The 14,351-nt window shown below is 42.3% G+C and overlaps 1 protein-coding gene across 5 annotated transcripts in view; it reads right to left on the bottom strand.

The window, feature by feature from the left end:
• Nucleotides 1-14,351, bottom strand: part of ABCC5 (ATP binding cassette subfamily C member 5) — a 91,303-nt gene that overhangs the window by 44,399 nt on the left and 32,553 nt on the right. For 2 of the 5 annotated variants that reach the window (XM_041731495.1, XM_041731496.1), the window contains exons 6-11: nt 9,189-9,422; nt 8,865-9,038; nt 8,124-8,271; nt 5,874-6,022; nt 4,959-5,066; nt 1,037-1,393 (exon numbers count right to left, since the gene is read on the bottom strand). In XM_041731495.1, the coding sequence (XP_041587429.1) occupies nt 1,037-1,393; nt 4,959-5,066; nt 5,874-6,022; nt 8,124-8,271; nt 8,865-9,038; nt 9,189-9,422 (1,170 nt within the window). Of the gene's footprint in view, nt 1-1,036; nt 1,394-4,958; nt 5,067-5,873; nt 6,023-8,123; nt 8,272-8,864; nt 9,039-9,188; nt 9,423-9,830; nt 14,330-14,351 lie in introns of those variants that run through there. The other 3 variants (XM_041731498.1, XM_041731497.1, XM_041731499.1) reach the window with 3 other exon arrangements.

Here is a 14,351-nt window from a genome sequence, read left to right as displayed (position 1 = left end):
AGATATCCATATGGCTCTCTCCTTCACCTCCTGGCTTTTGCTCAAATATCACTTTTTAAATGAGGCTGCCCTCAGGCAGCCTGTTTAAATTGCAACCACACCTGCTGCGGGTCCCAGCACTCCATGGTCCTCAGAACTCTATCATCCTCACAGCCCTTATCACCATCTGACATACCATATATTGTGCTTGTTTACTATCTGTCTTTGCCCACTAAATCATAAGCTACAGGAACACAGAGAGTTTTGTCTAGTTGGTTTTCTGCGGCTCTAGCCCCAGACCCACAACGGGGCCTGACATAAAGCTGGCATTCCAAAAATAGTCGATGAACAAATAGATATACATCTCGGACCTTCTGAATGGTGCAGGTGGTTCCCTGTCACAGACTATCTGCAAAGGCCTGACCTGGAGTCTGTTGTTGTCACTCTGCACAGAAGCCCCTCTGAGAGACGCTAGTCCTCTGCAACCCGGGCTGTGACATCATTCATCATAATGATCCTTCATTATTGCCAATTGTTAAAAATAATTACAGAACCAATACGTTGTACACCTGAAACTAATACATTGGCTATTAATTATGCTTCAATAAAAATATATAAATAATCACATAGATTTGTCAATAACAGCACGGAGAGTTCTTATATGGACCAGAGTCTATGCTATGCACGGCCTAGTGGTAATGAGAAGCTCACCCAGAGTTATAATAACCAGAAATAATTATTAGAACTTATAGACAACTGTAACAACTAGAATCTATTCAGGGCAGAGTCTTAGAAAATCCACTTGAATGCTTCATTTCCTTGCTTGTAAAATGAGCATCTCATGAGATCAGTTGGTATTAAGTTCTCCTGTTAGATGCCTAAATATTCCTTTGTAGAGTTGGAGCTGGCCAGATTTGCTCTTTAGTTCAAAACCAGTCCCAGCCACAAGGTACTCAGGTGTAAGGAAAGCAGCCACTGGCTCTTGCCGGAGAAGATGCCCTCAGATACCTGCAGACAGACGGGTTGCACGTGGGGTATGGGGAGGCACAGGGCTTACCTCCTCAATTTCCAGGTCGATGTTGTACAATGTCCTCTGCAGGCGGAGGTTCCCCAGGTGAATGTGCTTGCCCTCATCCTCCTCGGGACTGGGCCGCTCGTCACTGTCCAGGAGGAGGTGGCCTTTCTGTTCTGCCAGCACTGCCTGCTGCTCAGCACGCTGCAGCTGTCTCACCTTCTCTTTCTTGCCCCTGGCAGCCCTCTTGTCTTTTTTCGTTTTGGGGGTCAGCTTGGGTGAGTTCTGGATACTGGAGTGGGAGGAGTCCCATGCCAAGGTGGCATTTTTCACCTCTATCTTGATGTGAGGGCTGGCTGGTTTTTTCTTTATCATGTGAACCTCTTCCATCAGAAACAAACTCTGATAGGAGTTGTGAGAGAGGTGCAAAGATGAGACACTGGATCAAGACCAGGGGGACAAGCCTAGGGCGCACACTCACGTGGCAAAACACATCAGGCTATACAGTGGAAGGAAGCTGAAGGGCAAAAGGTAGCTCATTAGTGTAGCCCAGTCTCGGGCCCGGCAAGAGGTCATGGGGGTGTGGGGACACCCTCAGGAAGGACAGGGGCCTTCTCAGTGGCTCCACTCTCTATGCTACCAATCACATCCTAATCTGCCTTTTCCTTTCTACCAATCTACTGTGGTCAAAGTGCACTTAACTAACCCATATATGCAGCCCTTTGTTCTCACCCATGACTTGCTGAAAAGCAGGTAGTAAAATGCAAGCAGAAAAAACAAAAGGCATGTTGCTCTCCTAGACGGGCCCTCAGCACACCGTTTCCCTTCCAGAACACTCCTGCAGAACCTCAAAGTCTGTACACATCCCTCACCAACAACGTGACATGTGTGTGTGGGGAGAGGCAAGCTGAGATGGTAACCAGACCTAGCTTGCTTGGGTTAGAAGGGAGTACCAAAGGTTTTATCGCCAGCAGAAGGCCTCTTTTTTTGCCAAGTTCTCATGTCTTCAAAGTTCTGCTTTGGAACTTGTGAGGATTCAAACCAAAGGAATGGACTTGGGAGGAAGTGAAGGATCTCTCTCTCTCAGAAACATCCTTGGGGAGACAACAAGACTTTCCATCCTCTCATTCTCAGAGTCCTTTTGAGTTATGTTAGGGAAGAAAAGTGGAATGATTGAAAAGCTAAATATTTCTGAAATTAGATTTGAAGCACTGACCATAATAAACCTAATTATTTGTGCTCATGATTTTGAACCCAGTTCCAACAGCTCTCTAAACTGCAAATCTCCATAGAATGCTATCCCAATTGGATTCCCAATATGATTTTTAAAAATTTTTAATAAAAAATATTTTAAACATTAGACTTTAGATAAAAGGTGACTTTCAGGGTCAAGACTCTGCTTATTTACTGAGAACCCTCAACTATTTTAAAGTTTGAAGGTGTTATTAAATGTAACATATAATCTCCCTCCCCTAGAGTAAGCCCTTTCTCCTACATCCTAAACTTCAAGCTTTGATTGCCACATTCCTAATCTCCAATCTTCCCAGAAGTGTCATGGTTCTAAATACCCTCGATAACCTTCACTCTTCATCAAACTTAGGTTTAATTTTCCAAAACAGCTGTTGCTTTCACTCATTCAGAGCCTTCTGGAGAGACTGAGCTAAGAATAACCTGCCAAATATTTTGACCACCTTCACAGAATAAAACCGTACGCTGATAGAATTCTCATCATTTGTCTCCTACAAGGAGTTATTAAAGGGATCCTTCAGGCCTCAGTGGACAATGAAAAAAACAAGCCAGTGCTCTACTTTGCACAGCTCCTTCTCCACATTTCCTTCCCATGGGCTTATTGCAGCCTGTCTTCCTCTTGAGACATGCAGAGGCATACAAGGGCCTAACAGCACTTGAATTTATATCTACCTGGACTGGACTCTGCCAGGACAACAGAATCTTAGATGTCCATAAACCATAAACCTCAATTTTACTATAGAATACCGACTATCAAAACACAACCCTCATTCACTCAGAGTGTATCTGTTGAGCAGAAAAGAGGACAGAAAGTTGCAGATAAAATACAGGACATCGGGCAGCCCCGGTGGCTCAGAGGTTTAGCACCACCTTCAGCCCAGGGCGTTATCATGGAGACCCGGGATCGAGTCCCATGTCGGGCTCCCTGCGTGGAGCCTGCTTCTCCCTCTGCCTGTGTCTCTGCCTCTCTGTCTCTCATGAATAAATAAATAAAATCTTTAAAAAAAAATACAGGACATCTAGTTACATTCTGATTCTAGAGAAACAATGAATAATTTGGTAGTGTAAGTATGTCCCATGCAGTTATTAACTAACTGGGTGTCCTACCTGTCCTACCTTTTTATTTGCTAAAAATGAGCAACCCTATACTGACAACAATCTTAACAGAGAAGTCTCAAGGTGGCTTCTTACTGTCTTTCTACAATGTTATCATCCTCCTGATAGAAGGTGGAGAAAGAAGGGGAAGGGGAGAGAGAGAAAAGAAGAGAGAGAAGAGAGGCAGGAGGAGCCTGCCAAGAAGAATAAGACAGAATGGAACTGAAGTCTCAAGGGGCATATAATACAGCTATGGGTGATTTTGCTTCTATTATTAACTCTGAAGTTTCCTGGATAGAGGAAGGAGCAGTGGTGTGAAAAGCCACCTGCTAATGCAAGTCCTCATTAGTAAATGAAGAGAAGCCTGTCCTTGAGAAACAGGGAAAACAAACCTATACTATAAACCCTTATTCTTTCATCCAAAATGTTACCAAATCCCTTCATTAACAAGGACAGGGGGACAAACTTATGGTCAAAATATATGCTTTCTAACATGACTAGGTATTGTAGGTTTAGCAAAATAAAGCTCTGATTACAATTAGACCATTTCTTTTATATGGCTCTGGCTCTTAGCCTTCTAGCAGCCAGGCTGGAGTGAGAGAGGGCACAGGGCTGGGGGATGCATTATTGAGGACTGGCTTTCTTGCCCAAACAAAATTCATCTTGTTAACTATAAATAAGTAGCATATAAACAAATCTTGGAAAGCTATTCTCCATTCTTCATATTCTCCATTATTCTCAATTGTTTTCTCCTGGAACATGTAAGGTGAGGATGTTAATGCCTCAGACACCTGAGCCTCAAAAGCCTTCAAGTGACCAATGTTGCTTTTGCATTGTTCTCACTAGTTAAGAAGGCTTGGCAGGAGTGTAGGAGCTACTCCCTATAGGGGCATTGTCACAGAATTCTAGCCCATACAGGTGCTGCTCCTTTTTAAAAAGTATTAACCACTTTCAAATATCCTCCCACCCTCCAGAATCTCTATCTCTCTTATATCATCTATTTGTATTGTTCTGAAGGCATAAAGAACACAGTTGAAGTGTGATCAACTAACCACCTCTAGAAAAGACCTGATACTTTCCTAGCTGCACTTGCGACATGATCTCATTATATGACTATTCCCAGGTCACTGCATTTCCTGCATCATGAGCAGCAATTACAGGGAAGGAAAAAGAAAGTATCGTAAATGGCTTAGCATCCTGACCAATCAAAATGACGACAGCATTTTGGTAGAGGTCGACAACAGATCAAGGTGAGGAAAAGCTGACAGTCACCTAACAGTTCTGATCTTCCAGGTTTGAATTACTGAAAGTCCCAGGAAGTTAGGACACATACCCATGTCAGGCCCAAGAAGGGCCTGCCTCCGAAGGGGAACACAAATCCTGGGAGCACAGAATTGATGGGCTGTCCACAAAAGGTAAAACTTCACATTCACTTGAAAAGTTAACTAGCCCCCTCCCTTAATTCACTCTCCTCCACTGCTCCCTTTCTTACCAACTTGACCGAAGGCTAAAAGTGAACAAAAACCAAGTTTGGCCAGCCTTGTGTGGCCCATTGGAATAAAGGCAGCAGTTAGTTTTGCCAAGGATGGCTCCTGCCACGAAGGAGGGGAAGGGAGCCACTTACTTTAAATCTGTCAACAGCAACTGATGCTTCCGAGAGGGATTTTACAGAGAATGGTGTTACTTTCAAAGCAAAAGTCATGGAATTGAAGACAGTCACCACTGTGAACGCCTGAAAGTAGGAAAAGAAAAGAAACTAAGATGGATTAGAGTCTGCAACAAAAATAACAAAACATCATCAATTTTCTTTCAGATTTAAGGAAGGCTGCAACTTTATGTCAAAGTTGGTATGAGTCACATATGCTTTTTTTTAAAGATTTATTTATTTATAGGGAGGAGAGGCAGAGAGAGAGGGAAAGAGAATCCCAAGCAGACTCCCCACTGAGTGCGAACTCAATGCAGGGCTTGATCTTGTGACACTGAATCATGACCTGAGCTCAAATCAGTAGTCGGATGCTTAACTGACTGAGCCACCCAGGCACTCCACATACACTTTTTTTTTTTTTTAAGGTACAGCTTTTATGAGACCTTCAGTTAAAATTCTAGTAAATCTGGGACACCTGAGTGGCTCAGTGGTGGAGCATCCGCCTTTGGCTCAGGGCGTGATCCCGGGATCCCAGGATCAAGTCCCACATCCGGTTCTCTGCAGGCAGCCTGCTTCTTCCTCTGCCTGTGTCTCTGCCTCTCTCTCTGTCTCTCTCATGAATAAGTAAATAAAATCTTAAAAAAAAAATTCAGTAAATCTGAACCAAAGGATGGTCTGAATTTTCAGAATTAAATCCAAAGTTGGGTTAACTTAAAACAAACCATATGTTATTTATATTTAGGGCTGAATCTCCACTCTTCTACTTCTTGGCTTAATCCCATGAAAGAAAAATAATGATTACTGGTAGCACCTCCAAATCCAGAAACAAGAGGACCAGAGCATCTCTATGTGCGGTATTTCTAAAATCTTCCCGAACCCTGAGAATCCACTGACCTGTGCTGCTGTGAGATCAAAGCCAAGGGTCATGTGAACAGAGAAAGTCACCACACTGGCAATCACCATCACAATGGGAGCCACACCAACAGTGATGCTCTGAAAGTACCCAGCTTTTTCCAATATCCGACGTTCCTCCTCTCGGATTTCTAAGAATAAAAAGCAAGCCAATTGCTGAAAAGCAAGCCAATTTGAAAGCAACTCAAAAGAAACCATGGGACATTGGTCCTCTGTCACTAAAGAACACTCGGTAGGTCTTCAGGCACATAGGGTTTAAAACAACTCTTTAAAACCTGTGATGCAAAAGCTAGGTCAACATGACTACCAATTATTACTACTAATACCAGTACATAAGCCTGGGGTTTGAAATGGAATCAAGTCACAGAATGAACCTAACAGAAAGTAGTCCCTACTTATCAGTGCAATGATCATCCGCCTTACTCTGATTTTGCTTGCAAACATCTTCCATCTAGAAGGAATGAACACAGTAATTGTATCTGCAGTTGGCAGTTTCGTTTGCTTGCCTGGTTGTTGTGTATTTCTGGCCAGGTAATTACAGAAAAGACCATACCATGGTAATGGAGAATTAAAAAGAACTCAGGTTAAAAAAAAAAAAAGAAGAAGAACTCAGGTTTATGACCGTGCCTACCATACATCAGTGCTGGGTAGAGGCTTTCACACAAAAAGCAGCGAGGATGATTGACAGAAGGTGAGTGAAATACAATTTTTGTAGGTAGAATGATTTTTCTGAAGTATTTGCAAAACTGAGATCCTTATTAACAGAGCAACCCTAGAGTATTAAAGACCATGTTGTAGGAAGTAGGACAATAGTGGCAAGTTTTGTATATGTGTTTTTTTAAGTTTTAAACATAAAAGCAATTTTCTGAGCAGCTTTGCGCTCACCTTAAAGGTATTACCACTGCCCAAGAAGTTGGGAACTACTTCAGAGCTAGCTCCTAAATCATATTTGAAAAAAATCTAACCCATTGTTTTCACATTTACCATATACCTTGCCTAAGTCCATAATGAGAACGAGTACTCTTTTCAAACTTACACAGGTAAAGATACCAAATTCAGGGGCTGAAGGATAAGTAGACTCTCAGAAAGAAAATTATAAAACCATATAAAAAGAGAGGCAGAAAGGACAGCTGCCTACAACATGCTTGGCAGATATCCAATTAACATCCATTGGTTCCATTCTACTGGCAATGAATTCACTACTTAACAAGGCTGCCTAACCCACTGCTGGACACCTCTCAGTGGCCACCTCCTACTGATGACCACTGATAAATAAAGTTTATGAACTGGACACAATGTTCCTGAAGGTTTAATTGACAAGCCAAGCAGTTAAAATAAAACAGCTTCCTTGATCTGAATGCTGGATTTCAATTCAACGGAAAACTCCATTAACTGTTGCATCCACCACGTATTGAGGTTAGTTCACTATGAGGTGGTCAATTAACAGCCCATATCTTTTATACTTAAGTTTAAATGTAAATATGTCTTCTTTTTTCAATTGTGAAGTGTCTTTAAATATACCCCTCTTAAATGTCATCTTTTTTAAGGCCCATCATTCTAACTTTTGTTGAGACCTTTTTGAATGTTCCAGTCTCTAATTACTCCTCCAATCATTGTGGCATTTACATATTAGACATGTTTATGTCTACGTTGAATTTACTGATAGGATAACCAGGATAGGCCTTGTTACTCAACATAAGTCTATTGTTCGAAGATAAAAATAAAAAACAAGCCAAAAGCCCCAATGGCTGAGCAGCTGAGCTAGGCCCAGAGTCCAGCTGTCCTGACCCCTAGTGTGGCACTTCTTCCGCTCCTCCAGGATCTCACACCTCACTTACTACCTGTGATGCACATATACCTGTGGCAGGGAGGAAAGGGTGGAGCTCTCAGGAGCCACTTGATATTGTTTTCTATGATGTCTTCATGGCCAGGCTACAAAATTATGGGCAGGATGACAGTATAGATAGGGAGCTTTGAAACTGAACGTGTTGCTTATAACTAGTGTAGTTATCTTGGGAAAAATCACAATTTTCTGGTCTTAGTTTTCTCCTGTGTGAAATGAGATTATGAGTTCAAGTCTCTAAGATCCCTTTCAATATAAAGATTACAAGATATTATAATATCTGTAAAATATTATGATCCTATGATATTAGGATCTAGCAGCTAACATGCTCAGGGAGCAAAGACATAAAGCTCTTCTACCACATGCACATATGAAATCTGAAAACTCACTTTGAACAATTTGAGAAAATGCCTTGACCCAGGCATACATTTTAATAAATTTAATGTAAGTGAGAACTTCATTCATCTTCTGGACACGTTCATCTGTGGTAGTCACACATTTTCTCCTGAAATATGCAGTGATTCGTGACACAAACATCTGAAAGGAAAAGCGAGGTCATGCCAAGTCAGAGTTTATTCAAACTTAAGAACTGTCTAGTCTTTCTGGGAAATAAATTTGCTCAAGATTATTATAAATAAAATGAGCATCTGTAGTTGCACTGCCCTTTAGTAAAAGTGGTCTATTAAATTATAATAAAATATTATTTAATTCTTATCTCTTTGTAAGGAAGTTAAGTATTTGTTCTCATAGTAATTGTGGATATTGAGTGCTACCAAAGGGAAGCAGAAGAGCCATATCAGTTAGCATCAAATTGAGACAGACTCAGACACTCCCATGTTCTCAAGGACAGAGTTCACCTGCTGGCCTCCTCCTTCTCTCAGACTCTCTTTTTAAGTCTCAGTGAGAGTCTGGGCCTTTATTCACAGGACACCTTCCTCTCAAGACAAAATTCTGCCCACATGGACTGAATACTGTCTAGCTCTTTTCAGACTTTTCCAAACCAGGTACCTGCTCTGAGGAAATTTCCAATCAGAGATGTGATACCTCAGCAATGTCTACTATATAAAACCTAGTGGAAGTTAACTCATGTAAGGAGAAGCTGCTGTGATACAGCAAGGAGGCTTACTCACCATTGCTGGATAAAAGAGGATAAAAACAGCTGATCCTAGGAAGCCTGTTGGTCCTAGAATAATTACGTTATAAATCATGCCTAAAATGGCAACAATGGGTCCTCCAGCCAATAAGCTGCCAACTGCGGCTGCTTCGAACATCCTCTGCCCGTCGTTGGAACACAGGTTGATGAGCTATAAGACACAAAGGGCAATGAGAGGACCCTGCAAGAATGCTGGCCACTGGCCTCAGGAGGAAGAAGAAAGACAAAGCAGAGATCCAACAGAAAGGAAGAGCTCAAGCAGGGAGCTCTCTCTGTTCTGAAGCAAACACCCTTTACTCACCTCACCCACAGACTTCTCTTTAATGTTCTTTAACTTAAGGATCTTCTTAAACGCCATGGTGAGGATGGCCCCCCGCAATCGGACACCAGTTCGGTAATTCAATGCCCAAGTCAGTGCCAGCGACCAAGAGCGCACGACTTCCGTCAGGAGGAGGCCCAGGACCAACAGCAAGCTGTACTTGAGGTTAGAATCTGTGACCTGGGTGTATTCCAAGAGGTGTTTCACCACGAAGGCCTACAGGGAGAAACACATGCTGCTGTCAACATCTCCACTGCACCCACACACCACGCCACAGTTTTATGTTAAGTTAGAAAGAGGAAGCAGCTCCACCGTACAGTGGCACATACAATATGCAGAGGAAGACCCTAAAGGACCAGGTACGACTGACTCTATGCCTGCGGATATTTACTCAGGGCGTTTCGCAGGAGGTAGGCCTAAGCTGAGTTTTTCTTCCTTAAGGACACCACCAAAACCGTTACTCTTTCTAATGTAACATAAACCTGTCCAAGAGCTGAAATTAATTCTAAACACCGGTCATTAAAAAATATATATTGGACCTTATTCCAGTATCTCCACACATTGATACATGTCTTTAAAGGAAATTAAGACCTTTTTTTTTTTGGATCGTTTCAAACGTGCTTATTTGATAAAAAGGAACAGTGTACCTACAGTTGGACTGGGGAAGAGTGAGAAGTGCATTTGCAAAACATTCCTGAAAATAAACATCGGCAGTTTAATAGTACAGAAGAAAGCAAACAAAGCAGACTATCCAAAATCCAGAAACCCACCCGTGGGCCCTCCCCCGCTCCCCGCTCCCTCCCAAAAACAAAAACATGTTACCTCAGGTAGCATATGTCTAACACCACCTGCAGTGAGGGAAGGCAGCCAGCCCCCAAGAACCACCGAGTGCCACCTCCAGCTCTGAGGTCCTGCAACGCCGGAGCACACACTCACACAAGGCACATTCAGCAACAGGATTAAATACCAGGAAGTGGGAGGTAATGTACTTTTATTGAAAATGAAAAAAAAATAAAAGTACCATCTTCAAAGAGCATCTCACAGACACTGTACAACAGGAGGAGCATTGCGGTAACATACATGGGAACATACAGAGTCGAATTTTACAAGGCTAGCCATCTAACAGGTCATCTGGCCTCCGACTGTCGTTTTAGCTACACATAGTGGAAATACAGAATAGAACCGATATCTGTTTCCAGAGTCCGGAGTAGTACATCAAGCTGACAGCACTTAATCGATTAAGGCTCCTGAAGCTGCAGTGAGTCTGCAATGGAGTAGATTCTCCAGGAATAAGACCTTGCTGCTTAAGGAAAGAGAATTAAAAAACAAAGCAAAACTAAAAACTCCCCAAAGCGGTAACTCTGCTTAAAATCACTGGGTGCTACTGGTTCAGCAGGCTGTATGACGAGTGACTTCTGTTCAGGACAGAATACAAAAATCTAGGCCTCAAGGAAAAACTGGCGGCATCCTTCAAGAGTCTTTTTTCAAGTCCTTGCAGCTAAAATTGATCTTGCCGAAAATGAAATAAAAACAAGCCACAACAAAAGAAAGCCAAAGCGATCCCCCACCCTGAAGGAAGGAATAAAAAATAAAAAAAAAAAAGGAACGAGGAACCCATCCACCCAACTACCCCGGATCCTCATAGCACAGGGTACTGTAGGTGGAAGCCAGCTCTGAGTGACAGACAAAAATGGAGGCCAGACACAATTGTCCTGAGGCGGCTAATGCTGAATTCCAGAACCCAGATGCTCTCTGGGCTAACTGGCATTTCTCATTTTTTCCTGAAAGGAAATTAATACCAGATGTCCGCTAGATCCTAAGAGATCCCCACCAATCAGATTTCTGTCAAGCGTCGGTTAAGTAACCTGATCAAATAAATAGGAGGTTTCAGATTCCGAGAACTATTGTATTCCACCTCTCCCCTCCCTCAGATTTTTAGGTTTATATCCACTGTTTGGGTCACCACTGCATACAGCTGGGTTGTTGGTTTACTAGCAAGAAGATTGGCTTCTTTTCCAGTATGCAATCCAAAATGTGGAACTGAGTCACTGAGTGGCAAGGTCAAGACCCCATTTTTCCTCACGTGAAGCAACTCAGTAAGATGGCGGTGCCGTAAAGCATTTTCTCACACACCTCGGCACTGATGGAACAGTCTCCAGAGGAAGGCGTGAAAGGACAGCAGGTTGTAGTTTGGGGTTCCTTCCTTCCCATACCTTTACAGTGCCATTTTTCAGCACTGGGTAATAGCATTAGTACCTCCCAGAGGTGGGGAGCCCGGAGGGAAGGTAAAAAGACATAATAACGAAGGCTTACATTATGTAAAACTTTCAGGGGCGGGGGAGGGGAAGAGGAAACAGCAGATTAAAAAATTTCCAACACAGAGGGTTTTTTTTTTTTTTAAAAAAAGAAACAATTACATTTCAAACCATTTTGTATGGAATAAAGAAAAAAAGGTTCTCATGAAAAATCCAAGCAAAATTTAGCTTTAAAAAGTTACAAACTTAGCATTTAAATGTAAACAAACTGGGAGAAAACTCGAGATTGTCAGCATAGCTGTCTGGCTGTGGAAAGCATTCCCAGTGAATAAACATTACCTTACCTGAACTCTTGGCGAGAGATTCTGCTCAGCTTGACTCTCTCATTCTGACCGCAGAATACAGCCATCCTGAAAATTCTAAAGAACAGCTTCTGTCACTGGTTCCACTACAGAGAGACTCCCCCCAAATCCAGATCCTGACAGCACCAAGCAAGCTGCAGCTGGGGAGAGGTTGGGAAGGTGGAAAACTTACCTCTCTAGAGGCTATTCACTGCTCTTTCCCCAAAAGGCCCTTGAGCAGAGTTAGCATTCACCAAGATATAGCACTGCAGGAGGTAGCCTTCTCTTGCAGATCTACAGGGTGGATGCTAATTCTTTACACAAAAATCAGAGGTCAGGCCTGGTCTTTTTAAACTGTTCAAATCCAAGAAGGCCACATATCATCTCTGTAACTTTAGCAAGTCTGGCCACTCTGCATGTTAGGTCAGGACCATACCCTTATACATTCTGGTACTTCATTAACACTATTGTGACCTCTGGACACTGCACAGAGCTCTGGTCCACTGGCATCACTAAAACCTCGGATCATCTTGATGTACAGATGTCTGGCCAGTTAAAAAACATACATACACACTAACTTGGTGGTTTCATATATTCTGAATATGGCTATCAAGGTTCAGCGATGCCTGAGGGGAGAAAAGAACTATCCCCATATTTGGAGAGTAAGTTCTTTACATGGATTTCTGTAAGGACAGACTAAGCCAGTTGGAAAGTTGTGCCATATTGGAAAATGTGCAGAAATCTAAAATGGATGTCCTTTGAAAGGATTTAAATCCACAGAACAGAAGGTACGCTCATTGCTAGCATGAATCTCAAAACCAGGCTGATTCTTTAATTTCCAATTAAAGATAAATTTATTAGAATTGGTACTCCAAAAAAAAAAAAAAAAGAAGAAGAAGAAGAAGAAGAAGAAGAAAAAGAAGCTTGCTTTGCTTATAGTTTTAAATCTTTCTATCATTTAGAGAGACTATGGATGGGACCATTGCTTTCTCAATTGTTCGAGGATGGCATCCCATGAAATAACACAGGCCTTAAGTTGCTCTTCCCCAACAGGGTAGAGAGAAGGAAAAATGTGTTGCTGTTTTCCTATTAAAGGAAGGCTCTCAGTGTTTCCCTGGCATCTAGAAGAGTTTACTAGAGTAAGCATTCCAGTATGCTGTAGCTGAAAAGAGAGAAAAAGGAATAGGCAGATGCTCCAGGGAGTGACTGTAGGCCCCCAAACTGAAAATGCATAGGTACGTTTTATTCCCAAATAAAAAATTAAAATCTCAACAATCTTTGGAATTTCTTCCCTTTTTGGTTTTGTTTTTTGTTGTTTTTTCTTTTTCTTTTTTTCTTTTTTTGGCATGGGGGGAGCCAATGAACTTCTTGCACTGGCCAAATAGAATCAAGAAAGCTTACATATTGTGCTACCCAGTTCCAAGAATTCTACAGAAGATTCAGAGCAGCCACCAGCCCTGTAGTGAAACAATGACAGAAGCTCTTCTTGGGGGAAGCTGGTCCTATGAAAATGTTTGCCATTTTGGTCAGTAACATAATATTCACTCACATGGTCTCTCTTACTTAAAACTTATACAAAAGTGTGTTAGTTGGTCAATTAATATAGAAACCTAATACCAGAAAAGTAGTGTTCTCTGCTTGAGAAAAGAGATCAGAACTTTTAAAGGCATCAAACATTTAAAAAACAAAAAACAAACAAACAACAACAACAAAAAAAAAACAAAAAACTGCAAATTAGTTTTACCTAATCACCATGCATCTTAGGCATATACTTACCAAAACCATGAACCTCCAGCTTACCCACACACGGAAAATGCACAGTATAAGTAGTACTACTGCTCCGATGCCTCAAGGCAAATATGTAGAAAATAGATTTAATCAAAGTCTCAAGTGTAAAGCAGCACAGCAGGTGTAAGAAACAGGTGTCCAGAAAACAGTGTGAACATCACTCTCTTACCTACTCTGCTTCAGTACACGCTAGGAAAAAACCACGGCTGCCACCCCGACACCTGCCACACAGTTTACACTATAAACCAAAACTTAAAATAGACTCCAGGTTGGACTCTAAAAACCTCAACACTCATCTAGTTTCTTCGGGCTCATTGGCCACAGAACCACCAAACACCTGACAACTCTGCCTCCAGGCATTCAGTGTGTCACCAGCACTAGCTCAGCAGCCTATGCCACACAACACTGCTCTCGCCCACTCACAGCACCACAAGACACATCTTCCCAAACCAAGACTGTCGTTTCATGTCAACACACAGCAAAGAAGCACAGTCCTGCGCGGAGCCAGAATCATTCATCTTCACCCGCCCCAGGAAAGCAAGCCAGTTCCAGCTCTTCTCTGGCAACACGGCCGCTCATGCTTTCAGCTGCTGACCAGCTACCATTCATTCCAAAATCAATGGTTCCCTTCCAACAGACCTAGAGGCATCTCTAAGGCTGCTAACTAGCCCAACGGTGAGTACAACCCCTGCAACAGAACAAGAGTGTTAGAGCTGGCCATGGCCGGGCCCCTGGAGACTGTCAGAAGGGATGGTTAGAAC

Source organism: Vulpes lagopus, chromosome 17, assembly GCF_018345385.1.
Source record: "Vulpes lagopus strain Blue_001 chromosome 17, ASM1834538v1, whole genome shotgun sequence".
Lineage (NCBI taxonomy): Eukaryota > Metazoa > Chordata > Mammalia > Carnivora > Canidae > Vulpes > Vulpes lagopus.
This window is presented reverse-complemented; position numbering and strand designations above follow the sequence as displayed.